We start from the raw sequence: 16,420 nt of genomic DNA on the forward strand, positions 1-16,420 counted from the left end.
AAGCACTCTGATGCCTAAGGGCCATGTCCGTGCTATATAAAATCACAAAAATAAAGAAAAAATAATGTATCAACTAGCACAAATATGTGGAAATATGGTGAGTATGGCATGCTTTGTGGGAAAGAATATATGTAAATCTCAAGAGAAAAAACGAGCTTAAAAAAACCACACGTCGCCTTAACAGCTTTCCAAACTGAAACGCTAGTACTAATATGATATAAATTAACTCAACTGGGAATAAGGCCTTTTACATCGGTAGCATAGCTTCTTGGAAATCGGCCCTTGCTCCTTTCCAACGGTTGACAGTCACAGCTTATGTCTGATTTCATGAGGAGGTTGATTTTACAGGAAGGGCAGTTTACAACGGGTCGCGGTGACGTCATAAGATGCCTAAGGGCGGTGCTTTACTCAAACTCTGGCGATAAACGCTCCGTAGCTCAGATTTTCAGTACTGAGATGACTTTCCCCCGTTTCAAGATGGCCGCCTCTGGGAGCGGTTCGTCGGCTATTCTCCTTTCTATGTCAGCGCCTTTGGTTTCGGTTCTGCTGCAGGCACGTCACGCCCTTGCAGCGACGTTAGTGATTGCCATGGAAACGAAAAGACGCCGCTTTTAACTTCCAGAAAGATGGAAGAGGAGGAACAGTCTGCGGGAGTGTCCACGACAGGCAAGTGTGGGGGTCTGCCGGGGTTCAAATTAAGCAGGCAAAAATAATCTAGTAGCGGGGAAGGAGGGAAGTGGTGCCACAGATCTGTAACTGTTAAAATCACAGTGCATCGGGTCACGATGTGAGGGTAGTGGGACATATTGTGAAAGCCAAAAAAACATGGAATGCCTTAAAAGGAGGGCTTTGACCGAGGGGCACAGAATGACTTCATTGACAAGAACACACAAATAGCCCCTAAAGGGAATTACGTTAAATCTTTACACTCAAAATAGTTTGTTTTAAAAGCATTAGGTTCATAGTTGGCAAGTTTCTCAGGTCCAGTCGTAATATGTTACGCCAGTCCATAATTTTTCTTTGAATTCTGGGACTTGTAGTCCTGTATTATATTGGAATTAAATAAAACTACAAGCCCCAGAATTTAAAAAAAAAAACACCTCGACTGGAGTGTCGCATTACGCACTTACCTTGAAAACCTGGCAGTGCTGTGCTTTAAGCTGCAGTCTGCTTGCTATTTTGTCCCAGGAACGTGCTGAAAGCCTGACTCCTTTGTTCAGTCGACCATCTCAGAAAATTAGGACGTTTGAACTTCTCTTAAATTTGAAAGGCCAGATGGAGAAAAAACGGAACTGGCGTTGCAAATCTGGGAAGCATGGCCAATATATGTGAGGGTTCCGCCACATAGGATGTCAAGTAGGGTGGTCAAAACTCCTTTTTTCAGTGGGTTGGCCTGCGGTTGGGTGGTTTTTAGGTCTCGCCTGACCCAGCGCTTGCGCTGGTCTGGCGAGTTTTTAAGTAAGGGCTTCAAAAAATGCTACCGCCGGCCACAGCTTGCAGTGCATGTGCGCGGGCGCGCGCTTGAGCAGAGGCGCTATATGGCGTGATTACTGCTGCGCGCGCACTACTCGCACACATGCACTGCAAGCTGTGGCCGGCGGTAGCAGTTTTCCCCCGCGATCACTTTTCAATATTAAGTGCCGTCTGCGACAATCTGCTACTTCAGGGCGCTAGTGTGAGTTCAGCTGGGCTGCAGTGCAGATCGGAGAATGAACACAGGGAGATAATTAAGGCAAACAAGCATTGACATAGCCAATAGGTCTCGCCTTGGGGAAAACATTACTTTTTATTTATTCTCTTAGTGCCTCGTCTGTGTTTCTATATCGCTGCACGCTTCCATTCTGTGTCCTTCTGATGATGTCGCATTGAGTCCTTCTATTTTTTGCGAAATGTCCCGGTTTTTGGCTTTCAAAATCTGGTAATCCGAAGATTCAGATCAGTGGCTTTCCTGGTTCACAGACATCTGAAATCACTATATTAACCAACTGGGCTCTCCTACCAGAACAACGCATTTCCCGCACATTAGTTTAACTTGCATTTGCTTTTTAGGTCTCGCTGAGTCAGCGCATGAGGGTGGAGTGTGCAGGACCTTATCTGTGCTGCAGCTCCTCTCTCCCAGTGACACAGTAAACAAATACTTGCTGCAGACAGGCACCTCTTAACATGGGGCTGAGAGAAGCGAAAGTGATCCCTTGTCAGGCAGCTTGTGGCATCCTGCAGGGAAGTTTCCTAATACAATGTTGTTTTGCTTACCCTGCAAGCGGCAAAATGTGGGACATTTGGTGTCTAGCACAAGCTTACCTTGGGTAACAAGAACAAGCATTGGCATAGCCAATAGGTCTCGCCTTTGGGACCTTATAAGTGTTTAGTTATCCAGCACAATATCCTTGGTGCAACAACATCAACTGTTGCATGGCTAAACACTTATAAGGTCCCAAAGGTGAGACCTATTTGCTATACCAATGCTTATTTTTATTAACCTTACTTAAACTTTACAGTGACGTGGGTTTAGTAATGTGTATTTTGTTAGACACAACTGTATGCACACAGAAGAAGGAGAAGCTAAAGTGTTCCACCCTCAGGAACACTTTAGTCTTTGGAGATGCTAACAGGGAAAGTGGGTACCTACAATTTAACAGTCTTGAAAGTATGAATGAAAACCATGGAGGCCTGTCTTGGAAATATGCCCTTGGTGCTTATTTCTTTCATTCTGCCTAATTCAGAATGGTTATATATGGTCACATTTGGGCATGGAGAGTATGATTTGCCAAAGATCAAAGATTTTGGTAAAGTAGGAGACCCAGAGTTGCAACCTAGTACTACTTGCTGGAGAAGGATCTATTTTTATCACTTGTAGGAAATTGGGTTACTGATTGAGGTGGGTGAAACCCTTCTCAAGCAGCAACCACAATTCCTGTCAGGGTGAAACACATGAAAACCCCACATTAACATGTGTTTAACCCTCCTGCAGCAATTATTTGACACCAAAAGAACAAAAATGCAATTAGTACACCGGCAGTTAAGAAATGTTAAGCATTGTGTGAAAATCAAGCACTTAGAAGCATAAAGCACCAACTGTGGTTATTTGGTCTTGGTAGATCAAATCCAAGTTACAAGTTCAGGCTGACTGTGATGAAGCATGGGCCGGACACAGGACTGAGTTCAGTCCACTGAAAAGCACCTTGTGGGCCTGGGTGCCAGTCTGCAGAGTCCTTGCGTCAAGCTGTTTGGGCTGGCATCGAAGAACCATCGATGAGGAGCTACTATGCGAGGTCCTGCATTGTTATTGAGGAAACCTTTGGGGCTTGCAGAGACTTGCGCTGGGATGCATCGACGCAGGGGACGAGATGCATTGCACTTGGCAGGTGTTGGCTTCAAAGTAGCTGCCAGGGCTTATGAGGACTTGCGGTGAAATGCGTCGGCATCAAGGACGAGCTGCAGTACTCTGGGCCAGAGTGAATGGTGGGCTGTGGGGAGGTGTGCCGATGTATGTTCTGGGTTCATACAAGCAGGGTGGATTCAGCAGGGCAGCTCACAGCAGCAGAGGAGTCCTGGTGCAAGAACAGCAGGCCTTGGGCAGCAAGCATGTCAGTAAGGCAGACTTCAAAGTTGGGCAGTCCTTCTCCCTGAAGCAGGAGAACCTTCTGAAGTCCTCCCCTACAAATTAATCTGGAGTTTCCTGCCTCACTGCTTGTCTGGGGACACAAAAACTAGTGTGACACCCTTTGTGAGTGAGCTGAGGCAGAGTCTTTGTGATATGCAAGTAGTGATAGATGACAGCTCCGCCCCCTATCAAGTCAGAGATGGTCCATCCTGCCAACTCCTACTCAGCCTTTGTCTCCCTGTCTGGTAGTAATATACAAAGACCAACTGCCAGATAGAACTAATCATGGACCAAAGATATAGACTGTAGGCACCAAATGGTTGGGACAACAAAATGCCAACTTTCTAAAAGTGGATTTTCAGAATTGTGGCTTAAAATACAACTTTACCATTGAAGAGAATTTTAATTTACAGTTCTTTAGAGACCAAACTCGGCTTTCCTACCTCTGCCCAACTGAAAGTTAGCACTTATTATTTGATTGTAATAAGGTAACCAAATGTTTTGCTGTGGTCGAGGTAAGCCTCACAGTAGTGAAAAACAAATTTAGGATTTTTTCACTACAAGACATGTAAAACTTAAAAGTACATGCCCAATTTTTTAAATACACTGCACCATGCCCTATAGGCTGTTTAGTCCCTACCCAAGGGGTACCTCATCAATATTGGGGAGAGGTTGTGGCGTAACGGCTACGGTGGTCGAGCTCAAATCTGTGGAACCGGGTTCAAGTCTGGGCAATGACGCTCAACATCCTGTGATTCTGGGCAAATCACTTAATCTCCCTGTGCCTAACAAAAATGAGTGTCCTTGTGTAATGCAACTGGTGCTCATGTAAAGCACTGTGATACCTTTGGGTCATGTTTGTGCTTTATAAAACTCCTGAAAAAAAGAAAAATATTCATAAGTTAGGGCAAAAATAGCAACTCACTAGATTGGATACCATCACAGGGTGGTGGCCTTATAGGGTCAGCATACCACTATGTCTGTGATCACATTTTAATAAAGGAAACTTAAAATATTTTTTTTTTGAGAGTTGACATTGGTCCCCTAAGTGATGTTCTAAACACGCCCTTCCAAATAATGATTTGTTACGCTCTTCTATTTTGTCATTTGGTGACCTGTTGCCAAATTGCAAAATAGGTTTACTATATAGTAAATAGCCATTTTGCTGTCACAAACCTTGGGAAATTGTGAATCACAGGCTTTGCAACAGCAAAAGGGAGTCAGTACGAGGTTCTTAGGCGGCATTCCCTTTCACCCCCATACCTTGATGGAGCAATAGATGTATTTATACAATTCAACAATAGCCACCGGCAGCAGTTCCGCTCATAATCTATACAAATAGTCAATAGTCTGTAATCACAAACTTGGATTACAATAGAAGTTAAAACTAACTGACAATCACAAGTCAATGTAGATGCTGGTTTATTCACTAAACAGAAACTCCTTTAACTATTGGCTATTGTACCAGTAAAGCCATAGGAATAGCTCAAGATAGAAATAAAAAAATCATCAACGGATTTGTTCATGAGTTTCAGTGTGCAGATTGGTAAATATAGTGCATCTGTGCAACATGCTGAAGCAAAAACAATATTGCGCAGCTTGCCTAAAAGTTACCAACACATAAACCAACAACGGAATTCATGAATTAGGCGGTGAAGATCCTGGCGTCCTTCTACAGGAGTTTGGGCAGCACCATCATTGCTCTCTGAGAACTTTAAATGGAGTCCATGTTAAAGCAGCTAGGCCACAAATCCTTCAAGATGGCATCCATTCCTACACAGTAGCTACTTTCAAACTCTGCTCAAAGTGGGGAGTAGAAACTAAATCACTTTGTTCTTTGTAATAACCAGAATGAGGATTAGTACAACACCACTCATTTTTCATTAAGGAATTTACTGCAAGTGGGTGTCATTCAAAGCAAATCCTAGTTAAAATTGTTCACTAGTTCCTAATCATTCTCCTATGTGACAATGTCAATCTTGGAATCAGTGCAGTCCTTGTTTACAGTATGGCCTGTAACATCTTTTTGAACTTATCTGTGCATACATTCGTTATGCCATTCTTGCCATTTGATGAGGCCTTATTTGCTCATAGAGAGTCCAGCTGAGGCATCTAGTTAGCATAGTTTTCACCATAATCAGCACCTCCTTTGTCTCCTGTGGTCCAACCCTGCCTTGTCCAATCGAGCCATGGTTTGTATTTGTTAATGTAGTTCATGCCGCTTTATTCACCAGCACTCTACCGCCATGGGGATGGAGAGCCCTCAACCCTAGGTTGGTCCTACTTGACCCTTAGCCTCCCATGGAGGTCATGGTGTGTTTTCACAGGCCCTCTGCAGCATCCATGTCCTCCACAGGACTTTTATCCTTTCAGAGGTGGCCCTTGCCCCCATGGTACGTAGTCACAGTAGCAACCTCAATGGCATGATCTGTAAGGATCAGGTTGTAAAGAAACTGATGTAATGCCCCACGGTCAGACTCATTTGGCTTCCATTTTAGGTAGGCCCGTCGCCATTTTAGACAATGGGCATCCCCATTTCAATCACAGAGGCTGCCATTTCAGACCATTGAGGTCTCCACGTTTCTCCATTTCTGTAGATTCATATCTACCATGCCACCCCTTTTGATGCAGATGATGTCTGACCTTATCTTTCTAAGAACTGTGAAAGTGTCAGGTCGTTCGACTAATTAACGAGATACGTACAGACATATAGACCAAATACTGTAGTCTGAATTGACGTCCTCTTATGTCATGTCAGATATTGCAATCTCTGATAAGATTTAGGAGATAAGGACTGCCATCTGACTAGTTAGGAGGAAAGGTCCTTCATCCGGATTATTGCTCGAGATTCTGCTAGGAGACAGTTCCAGAAATTTGTTGATGTTCTTGCGTCGCGCATTACGTTTTGTTATCCCTAGTGGATAATGCTGCCCTTGGGTCGTGACTACAGTGTCCCTTGCGTCCGATAATGCCGCAGCCACATCGCTCCAGAATGCCATCACATGGGGCATGTCCAGACCATGTGAATGAATGTGGATTCTGGCATCTGGGGCAGATGTCAATAGCTGTCACATAAATACATGCCAGCCTGTGTGGGGTTAGATATGTGTGGTGAAGATAATTAAATTGTGTGTACTTTATTCTGGCATTCGTGGATATTATTTTCAGAACCCCGATGCATTGCGACCATTGTTTGTCGGTGAGTGTGACTGCCAATGCAGCATGCCAATACTCCTTGTAGCGGTGCCAGTAGGATCATTGCATCAGGTCTTGGAGAGTTATACAATGTAGATATCTCTTTGCCAGATTTGAGCAGTACCACTAACACTGCCTCGCGGAGGGAGGGCAGTAGTATACCATCAGTGGCGTAACGAAAGTTGAGGGGGCCCCCCTGCAAAGTACACGAAGGGGGCCCCTTCCCCGGGCCACCACCAACCACTTTTGCAGAGGAGGCCCCCTGGAGCTTGAGGGCCCACCCTGCACCGAGGGGGCTGCGGGGGCTTATCTTACGCCACTGTGAAGATGCCAGAAATGACTGTTATTTCAGTTATGGAGCTATCTCATTAGAAAAACAACAGACCTACAACTTCGGGCCATAAGACATCCAATTTAACACCAGGTAAAAAACAGAACATATTCATTTTGCACTGACATAGCAACAGTAATTAGCCCATAGTAAGCTTATTCTATTTTGGCCACAGCAAAAAAATAGAAAAACATTCTCATGTGCCCCGGCGGTGAGGTCTGTGGGACTGGCAGGTTTTTGTGCCCGGGGAGGTCTGTGGCGCTGGCAGGTTTCTCTGCCTGGGGAGGTTTGTGGGACTGGCAGGTTTCTCTGCCTGGGGAGGTCTGTGGGGCTGGCAGGATTCTGTGCTTGGGGAGGTCTGTGGCGCTGGCAGGTTTCTCTACCTGGGGAGGTCTGTGGGTCTGGCAGGTGTCTCTGCCTGGGGAGGTCTGTGGGACTGGCAGGTTTCTCTGCCTGGGGAGGTCTGTGGGGCTGGCAGGATTCTGTGCTTAGGGAGGTCTGTGGCGCTGGCAGGTTTCTCTTCTTGGAGAGGTCTGTGGGGATGGCAGGTTTCTCTGCCTGGGGAGGTCTGTGGGACTGGCAGGTTTCTCTGCCTGGGGAGGTCTGTGGGGCTGGCAGGTTTCTGTGCTTGGGGAGGTCTGTGGGGCTGGTAGGTTTCTGTGCCCGGGGAGGTCTGTGGGGCTGGCTGGTTTCTCTGCCTGGAGAGGTCTGTGAGGCTGGCAGGTTAATGTGCCCGAAGAGGTCTGTGGGGCTGGCAGGTTTCTGTGCCCGGAGAGGTCTGTGGGACTGGCAGGTTTCTGTGCCTGTGGAGGTCTGTGGGGCTGGCTGGTTTCTCTGCTTGGGGAGGTCTGTGAGTCTGGCAGGTTACTGTGCCCGGAGAGGTCTGTGGGGCAGGCAGGTTTCTGTGCCCGGAGAGGTCTGTGGGACTGGCAGGTTTCTGTGCCCGGAGAGGTCTGTGGGGCTGGCAGGTTTCTCTGCCTGGAGATGTCTGTGGGGCTGGCAGGTTTCTGTGCCCGGAGAGGTCTGTGGGGCTGGCAGGTTTCTCTGCCTGGAAAGGTCTGTGGGGCTGGCAGGTTTCTGGGGCAGGATGCTGGGTAATCTTGTCACACCCACAAAGTCAGGCATTTGGAGACATTTATGGACCAGAAACATTGATCCTTTTACTGCTACTGAGCGAAGTACGAGGGTTTCAGGGCGGAAAAGTGCACGGAGCGACCCACAGTTCAAAGGTCTTAAGTTAGGTAGGTTGTGCTGGTGTTATAAAAAAAAGTCCAGAAAGAGAAGAGACTTACACGCGCTGGTGCCTGTTTCCACGGAAGTCACGTGCAACCTCTGATAGAACATGCTTCGTAACGTAGAAAGGCTGTAAATGTTATTTTTTCCTTTCATATCAATGGGGTAGGATTGGTGGCTATTTGCGACAGCAGTAAACAGAAGGGAAGTACATGGTATGCAGTGCGATGAGAATTAAGCTGCAGGTACTCAAATATGCAGCAGGTAAAGGCAAATTATGCGGTCCAATGCTGCACATTTTGTGATACTTATACTTACATTTTTTAATTTTTGCACCTTTTAAGACTGTGCTGGCAAATGTTTCACCTCAGTCTCAGTTTAACAACCAAACAGCAAAGAGTAACTGAAAGGTGGCCTGTCAATTTTAGCGAAGGGCATTCGACTGTGCAGCAATGTATGTTGCTGTATTTTTGTAACTTTTATCTGTTTCAGCTATAAACCATTTTTTCTGCAAGCTGCAATTTATGTAGCACCACTGCCACCACAGCCCCAATCCTCACCCTCTCTGCCGCAACCCTCCCCCCCACTCCATCCACTCACACCCTGATGTCCAGTTCAGCTGGACTCGCCCCTTCAGAACCAACATCACTCGGCAACTAGAAATCAGTGACAAGAAATTGGGTCAGTTTTCGGGGAAGGTGGGTACCACTTTGCCTTGACAAAGTCGGGCGAAACCAGGAAACTTCTCCCTAAGTCACAGAAGAAGGTGTAAATTCATAGGTGAAGGGTACATTTTCTTGTGCCCACAAACTTCAATGACGATTTTTGTGTTTTCTGTAAAATTGCAAATCAACATAAATCGCAGGTGAAACTGATGACACACACTTTCAATCTTTAATGTGTAACATAACCCCCCCCCCCCTCTTTTCCAAACAACCTTCATGTACTAAAGGCGCCCTTCTTTTACTAAATGCCTTCACTCTAAACTGGAGACCTTACGCACACAAGTGGTCGTCTCAATGAATTTTGGGTGGGGTGCACTTGTCTGCGGGGGGGGCATAGACTGGGGGAACAGACATGACTCACCTGCGCGGGCTGCAGAAGTCAGGGCAAACAAGGCTAGCCAGAGAAATAATTAAATTATGGCCGGTGGTCGCCGTCGCACGTTACCTCTCAATTGTCTCCACTCTGGCCTCTGGGATGCCTCCTCGCTTCACCAGTCAGCAATGCGCATGACAATTGGTCAACAGCCCCACCCTAAGGGTGAAGAGTAAGACCGCGCAGATGCGGCGGCGGAGACATCTGCATGCTACGCAGTGTGCACCATTATAATTTTTTAAAGATTTTACAATTTAATTTATGAAGAAAAGTCAAGAGCAAGCGTAAGTTACATAACCTACCTATATTAATTAATTACCTATCCCAGATGGTCACAGATGTGTAGTGCTTGCTGGCACCGCCGAGGGGGCCCCTGGAGCGCTAGGGCCTCCCCACAACGCGGGGGCTGCAGGGGCCTGTGTTATGCCCCTGGGGCCTGTGTTACACCCCTGCTTATAATTCCATGCCACACAATTCAACTATAAATAATGTAACCCTACACAATTCCATACCACATAATTACAATCCTAAAAATACACATATTTCCACTTCACTCCATACCACATAATTCCACATCACAGAATAACATTCCACATCACAGAATAACATTCCACACAACGTAATACCACTCCCAACCACATAATTACATTCCAAACAACTCAACTACACTTAATTCCACTTCAGCCTATATAATTACACTTCACACAACATATTTACACTCAACTCTAAAACACATAATTACCCTCCACAAAATACAACTCTGCAACATGTTGCATAATTCCACTCCGCATAATTATACACCACACCATGCCACATAATTCCACAATTCCACAATTCATCCCCACACAATTTATCACACAGCATAATAACACTTTACATAATACCACTCAGCTCCACATAATTAACCTCCACATAATTATGCTCTACTCCATACTCTATACTGCATACATACACTCCACATAAATCCAGTCTATGCCTCGTAGCAACACTCCACATAGCTACACTTCACACCATGCCTCATAATACCACTCAACATAATTTCACTCACACTGCAACTTTCCACGTCACACAATTCAACTCTACACATTTCCATTCCACACTACATAATTCACAACAAACTTCATAATTCAGACTAACACAATAAATGCACACCACACCACATACATCCAATCTACACCACAAAATTTCACATCAAGCTACAATATTTAACAGCACACCACAAAAGTAAACTTCACTACATACCACCCCACAACACAAAATACCATTCCAGATAATCTCACTCCAAGACACACAGTCCACAATACCACACCATGCCACATTATTTCACTACACAGATCCAATCCACGCAACACAATTCCACAACTAACAATTCCAGTCCAAACCATACATGTCCACTTGACACCACACACATTCCCTCCCCTCCAAACAGAAAAGGCATAGGTAAAATACATTGTCCATTACAACATCAATAGCTCTAACTCTCACCATCCAATGCCTCCCAGCAGATCCTGTTTCTGGAGCTGCAAACTTTCTGGCCGAAGTCAGCTCTGTGCTGCCTCAGAGGAGCAGTGCTCTGTGGTGAATACTGTCTCTGGCCCCCCCCCCCCCCCATCCTTTCCCCTGTCAGCTCTCCTCTGTGCTGTCTCCGGAGCCCCCACCCTTTACCCTGTCAGCTCTCTGAGTCTCCTCTGTGCTGCCTCCGGAGCCCCCACCCCCATCCTTTTTCTGGGCCTGGCGCGCTCTGACTGAAGAGAAACAATGTAACTTGTTACTTTGTTTCTCTTCAGTCCTGCCCTGGGTCAGCACGAGGAGCTCAGGGCAGGCTGCAGACTGCAGCTGCCTTAGCTGCCTTAGAGCTAACCTCCCATAGCTCTCTACCGATCCGATGAGCTGAGGGGGCCCCCCTTCATGTACTGAAGACTGGGGGCCCCCCGCACCGCGGTGGCTGCGGGGGTGTTTGTTACGCCCCTGTATACCATGGTCGAATGCCTCTTTGTAGATGCAGTGTAAGCGTGGGTCAGTTGTGTGCTAAACGTCAAATAAAGTTCCAAAGACCATCCATCTGTCCCGGAGTTTTTCTCTTGCCAAGTGTTAGATGGCCTCTGTAATTTCAGCTTCCGATATGGGGGTCACGAGTGCTGCAAAGTGGGCTTGTGGGATCTGTGGGAGGGCTGTGCGTTCTAGGAATTGTTGTAGTTCTTGGCGGTCGTATGGAAAGGGTGCTTTGTAGAGGGAAGTATAATATTCGTGAAAGGACTTATTAATCTCTGCTTGCGTATTTACTATCCAGCCTTCGAGGCCACGGATATATGTGATGGGTGTTTGAGTTGTATAATTTTTCAGTAACCACGCAAGTGTCTTGCCCGCTTTGTCCCCTTCTGCATGCTGTATAGCGAGGAATTGTTTATAATCAAGGGCGCACAGTCGGTTTAGTGTTGTTTTATGAGATAATTTAGTTTGTGCATTGGCATGATGTGTGGATCAGTGGGGGAGAGACGTTTGCTGCGTTGGATTTCGTTTTCTAATTCTTGCAACTCATTAGTAAGGGTCATGTGGGAGCCATATACAGCTTTTATTCCGTGCCTCCACAAAACCACTTTGAATGCGTCTCATTCTATTCCGGCATTTGTTGCAATACCTTTGTTGGTTTGAAAGTATGCTGTAATCATGAATTGTAAAAGGGAAGCTCACAGAGATGTGCCTCTGAGTGCTTCCAAGGAGAGGCGCTATGTAGGGATACTAGATCTGGTCTTGCCCCATGTTAGCTATATCTGTAAGGGACTGTGGTCCGATAATGTGCAAGCGAGGTATTCAACGTGAGACACCCTGGGCAGGGCTACTGTAGAACAGTATATTGCATCTGTTATGGTGTTCAAATCATGAAGGCCTGAATAGTTGGAGTACACTCTCCCTCCCGTTGGGGTGTTTGCCCCGCCATGCATCCTGAAAATGCATATTGATGGACCATGTCTGCAATTGCTGAGCCAGGGTGCTGGACTGTGCACCTGGGAGTGGTGGACGCGACCGATCCAAGTCAAGGTCATATGTGCTATTGAAATCCCCTACCCATTATGCGGGTGCTGTTGTTTTATGGAGCAACGCCGGGGTCATTGTTTGTAAGAATGCCGATTGTCCCAAGTTCAGTGGTATAGAGCAAGATTAGTGCTAAAGGCGAGCCATCTATCAGTCCCTGTCAAGAGTGCACTGGAATCTTCGCAGAGGCAGAATGTTGCTTTTTCCCAATGCCCTCCTCCCGGAGCTCACTGCGTTAAGCAGCTTCTCCAGGCCGGGGGAAAGGGGAGTGGACAGAGAAGAGACACTCGTGCTGGACCTGAACTCCTGCTTCGCTCTTCTTAGATGATACGGGAGCACCTAATGCACAGAGGGAGACAACTCTTCAATTCTAACATTTGTACCTACTTCTGACTTCCTCCTCTCTCTCTCTCCTTAATCCTACCAGGTTCGGCGTGAGTAATTGCTCCTCTTCTGATATTATGGAGGTTGCAGCTGGAATTGAGGGGCAGCTACTTCCTAGTGCACATGGGAGAGAAAAGTAACAGTTAAACTCCCTTCCTAACCTTCTACTCTAATATCTCTATGGGCCTGTCTTCCTACCTTCTCACTATACTGCGACTATCCAATGGAAATGTATGAAATGCAATAGTCAGCAATTGGATTAAACTCCTTGGCGAAAGTACCCTTTGTTCTCAGGCTCCTCAAAGGAATTTCTAATCTCAAAGGTAATCCTTGAATGCAAACATTCTTTGCATTGTTTTGTGCAAATTCAGTCATCCACAGCAGGTCGGACCACTCACCTCCCTGATCCAGAAGGAACAGCCGAATGTACTGTTCCAACTCTTGATTCATCCTCTCGGTCTGACCATCTGTCTCAGGGTGGTAACTAGTGGAATGCCTGACCTCCACTCCTAAACCTTTCATAAAAGCCTTCCAGAAGTGGGACACAAATTGGGGACCTCTGTCTGAAATTAGAATCTTGGGAATCCCATGTATCTTTACTATATGTTCGCTAAAATGCTTAGCTAACTCTGGAGCTGAAGGAACCCCTTTTACTGGGATAAAGTGACTCATCTTAGTGTAAGTGTCTACTACTACCAGTACTGTGTTGTAACCTCTACTCAATGGTAGGTCCACAATGAGGCCTAACGTGACAGTATGCCAAGGGTGTTTTGGGATGGGTAAAGGTTGCAGAAACCCCTGGGGAGCCTGTCTAGTGGATTTCCCTCGAGGACATAGCTCACAAGAATCTACATAGTGTTTAATTTGGGATTTCATGTTGGGCCACCAGAAGTAACGTTGAATTAGATCTGTAGTTTTCAGGGTACCCTTATGGCCAGCCAAAGGGTGATCATGACAATCTTTCATCACATGTTCTCGAATTTCCGCAGTGGGCACATAGTGTTCCCTTATGATATGGTAAAGAGTTCACAATCTCTCTTCCTTCTTCCTGACTGGCCCATTCTGTCATTTCAAAGGAAGACATGTGTTTCCCAATTTCTTCTTTGTAGTCGGTCAAGGAGAGAGTACATACAATCTTTGATTCTGGAATGATTGGCTGTGGATCTATCGGGTGTTCTGTGACTTCCGTCTGAATTCGAGATAAGGCATCCGCCTTGCCATTTTTGTTTCCTGGGCGGTAGGTAATTACAAAATCAAAATCTGCAAAATAAAGGGACCATCGCAATTGGCGAGGAGTTAAAGTTCTTGCGGATTTGAGGAATTGCAAATTCTTGTGATCGGTGAACACTGTAACCGTATGTCGAGCTCCAAGCAAATAGTGTCTCCATTCGACGAAAGCATCTTTGACTGCCAATAACTCCTTCTCAGCAATTGTGTAATTGATCTCAGCTGAACTTAGTTTTCTTGAATGATACGCCACAGGATGCAATTGCCCAGTAGTTTTGTGCCGCTGGGACAAGACTCCCCCAATAGCTTGATCTGAAGCGTCTGCTTCCACATAGAATGGCTCGGTTGGATCTGCATGAAGCAAGATTGGGGCTGAAGTGAAACTCTTCTTGAGGTACTCAAAAGCTTGTTCCGCCTCAGTTGACCACTGGAACTTTACACCCTTCTTAAGCAATCGAGTAATCGGTACAATCTTTTGCGAAAATCCTTGAATAAACCTGCGATAGAAATTGGCAAAACCTAAAAAACTCTGAATTTCTCTTACATTCTTGGGTGGAGGCCATTCTATTACAGCTTGAACCTTCTTGGCGTTCATTGTGATTCCACCAGGAGACACAAGGAATCCCAGAAATTCCACTGACTGTTCACTGAAAGCATATTTTTCTAATTTTACATACAGTTGATGTTGACGTAACCTCTCTAGTACAGCCTTAACATGACCGGAATGTTCTTGAGGATCCTTTGAAAAGATTAAAATGTCATCCAAATAGATAACAGCAATCTTATCCAACAAATCTCCCATGATGTCATTGATAAAATGTTGGAAGGCCGCTGGGGCATTGCAGAGGCCAAAGGGCATAACTTGATATTCAAACAATCCATATTTGGTTCTGAAGGCGGTTTTCCATTCATGCCCCTCCTTCATACGAATAAGGTGATAGGCCCCTCTCAAATCTAGTTTGGTGAATATCTGAGCATCTTTAATCTGATCAAGAAGAACAGAGATCAATGGTAGTGGATAACGGTTCTTAATGGTTGCTCGATTAATTGCACGATAGTCTATGCACATCCTTAAAGAACCTTCTTTCTTCGGAATGAAGAACAGCGGAGAAGAGACCGGCGACTGAGACGGTCTAATGAACCCGTTGGCGAGATATCTATCAAGATATTCCTTGAGGTGGTCATTCTCTGCTTCGGTCAAAGCATAAATCCTACTGCAAGGCAGGGCGACTCCTGGTTCCAGGTCAATGGCACAGTCGTAGGAACGATGTGGTGGCAACTTCTCAGCTTCTTGTTCACTGAATACTTCCTTGTAATCTTCATATTCCTTTGGAATTTCCAAGGTATCGATAACTCCAATGGATTCTCCCCCAAAGGACAACAGAGTAGCTAACGAGGGTTCTAAGATCTCCTCAGCATGAGGGAAACAATGTTCTGAGCAAAAGGACGAATCCATGTTGACTGTTCGATTTTCCCAATCAATGTTGGGGTTATGCAAAGAGAGCCACGGAATTCCTAGGATTATTTGAAATTGAGGGGCGTCAATTAAATTGAATTGGATCATCTCTTGGTGACCGTTAGACTGGATGAGTTTCATCAGTTCTGTATGGTGTGTAATAGGGCCCGAAAAGAGGTTAGTACCATCCACCGCTCTAACTGATTCTTTACGTTCTTTGAGCACCGCTTGGGTTCCCATCTTTCTGGCATATTTAATATCGCAAAAGTTGCCAGTAGCACCAGAATCAATCATGATTACCACACCTGTGATTTCTTTCTTTCTGAACCTTACAGTCATTTGCAAGGTTAAATGTGGAGTTTGAGTCTGAAGGGTATTCATAATTTGATGGCTCTCAGGAATCTGATTCCCTTGTTTCACCACCTGAGCGACTCCGCCTACAGATGGTTTTGGGAGTTTCCCGAAGCTACGGTCTCAGGTCTCTTAGGACACTCCTTCACAAAATGTCCAGCACCCCCACAATACATACAAAGCTTCTTTTGTCTTCTTTGTTCTTTCTCTTCTCTGGTCAAAGAACCGCGAACAGATCCAATCTGCATGGGTTCACCTTCCATGGAAGTTCCCGAACTCTTGCTCTGATCAGATCTTGCTCTATCAAAACGTGGAAAATTCCATCGTAAATCTCTTGACCTCTTTTCTCCTTTCCTCTCCGAACTTCGGAAATCGATCTCCAGAACCAGATCCACTAATTCCGAAAACTCTGTGGGGCGATTCGGAATCTGTGCCAATGTATCTTTTATGTCATCACGTAAACCCCGATAGAATAGGGCAGATCTTTTTTCCTCTGGCCAATTTGTTT

General features: G+C 45.7%; 1 protein-coding gene across 3 annotated transcripts in view; it reads left to right on the forward strand.

The window, feature by feature from the left end:
* The first annotated feature begins 547 nt into the window (after positions 1-547).
* The window catches only part of CATIP (ciliogenesis associated TTC17 interacting protein), a 286,772-nt gene continuing 270,899 nt past the window's right edge, over positions 548-16,420 (forward strand). The window contains exon 1 of one of the 3 annotated variants that reach the window (XM_085646977.1): positions 548-666. In XM_085646977.1, coding sequence (XP_085503103.1) covers positions 627-666 — 40 coding nt within the window. In that variant the 5' untranslated portion in view covers positions 548-626. The remainder of the gene's footprint in view (positions 667-16,420) is intronic. The other 2 variants (XM_085646978.1, XM_085646979.1) reach the window with 2 other exon arrangements.

The sequence above is a fragment of the Triturus cristatus genome, chromosome 3_2 (genome assembly GCF_964204655.1).
Source record: "Triturus cristatus chromosome 3_2, aTriCri1.1, whole genome shotgun sequence".
NCBI lineage: Eukaryota > Metazoa > Chordata > Amphibia > Caudata > Salamandridae > Triturus > Triturus cristatus.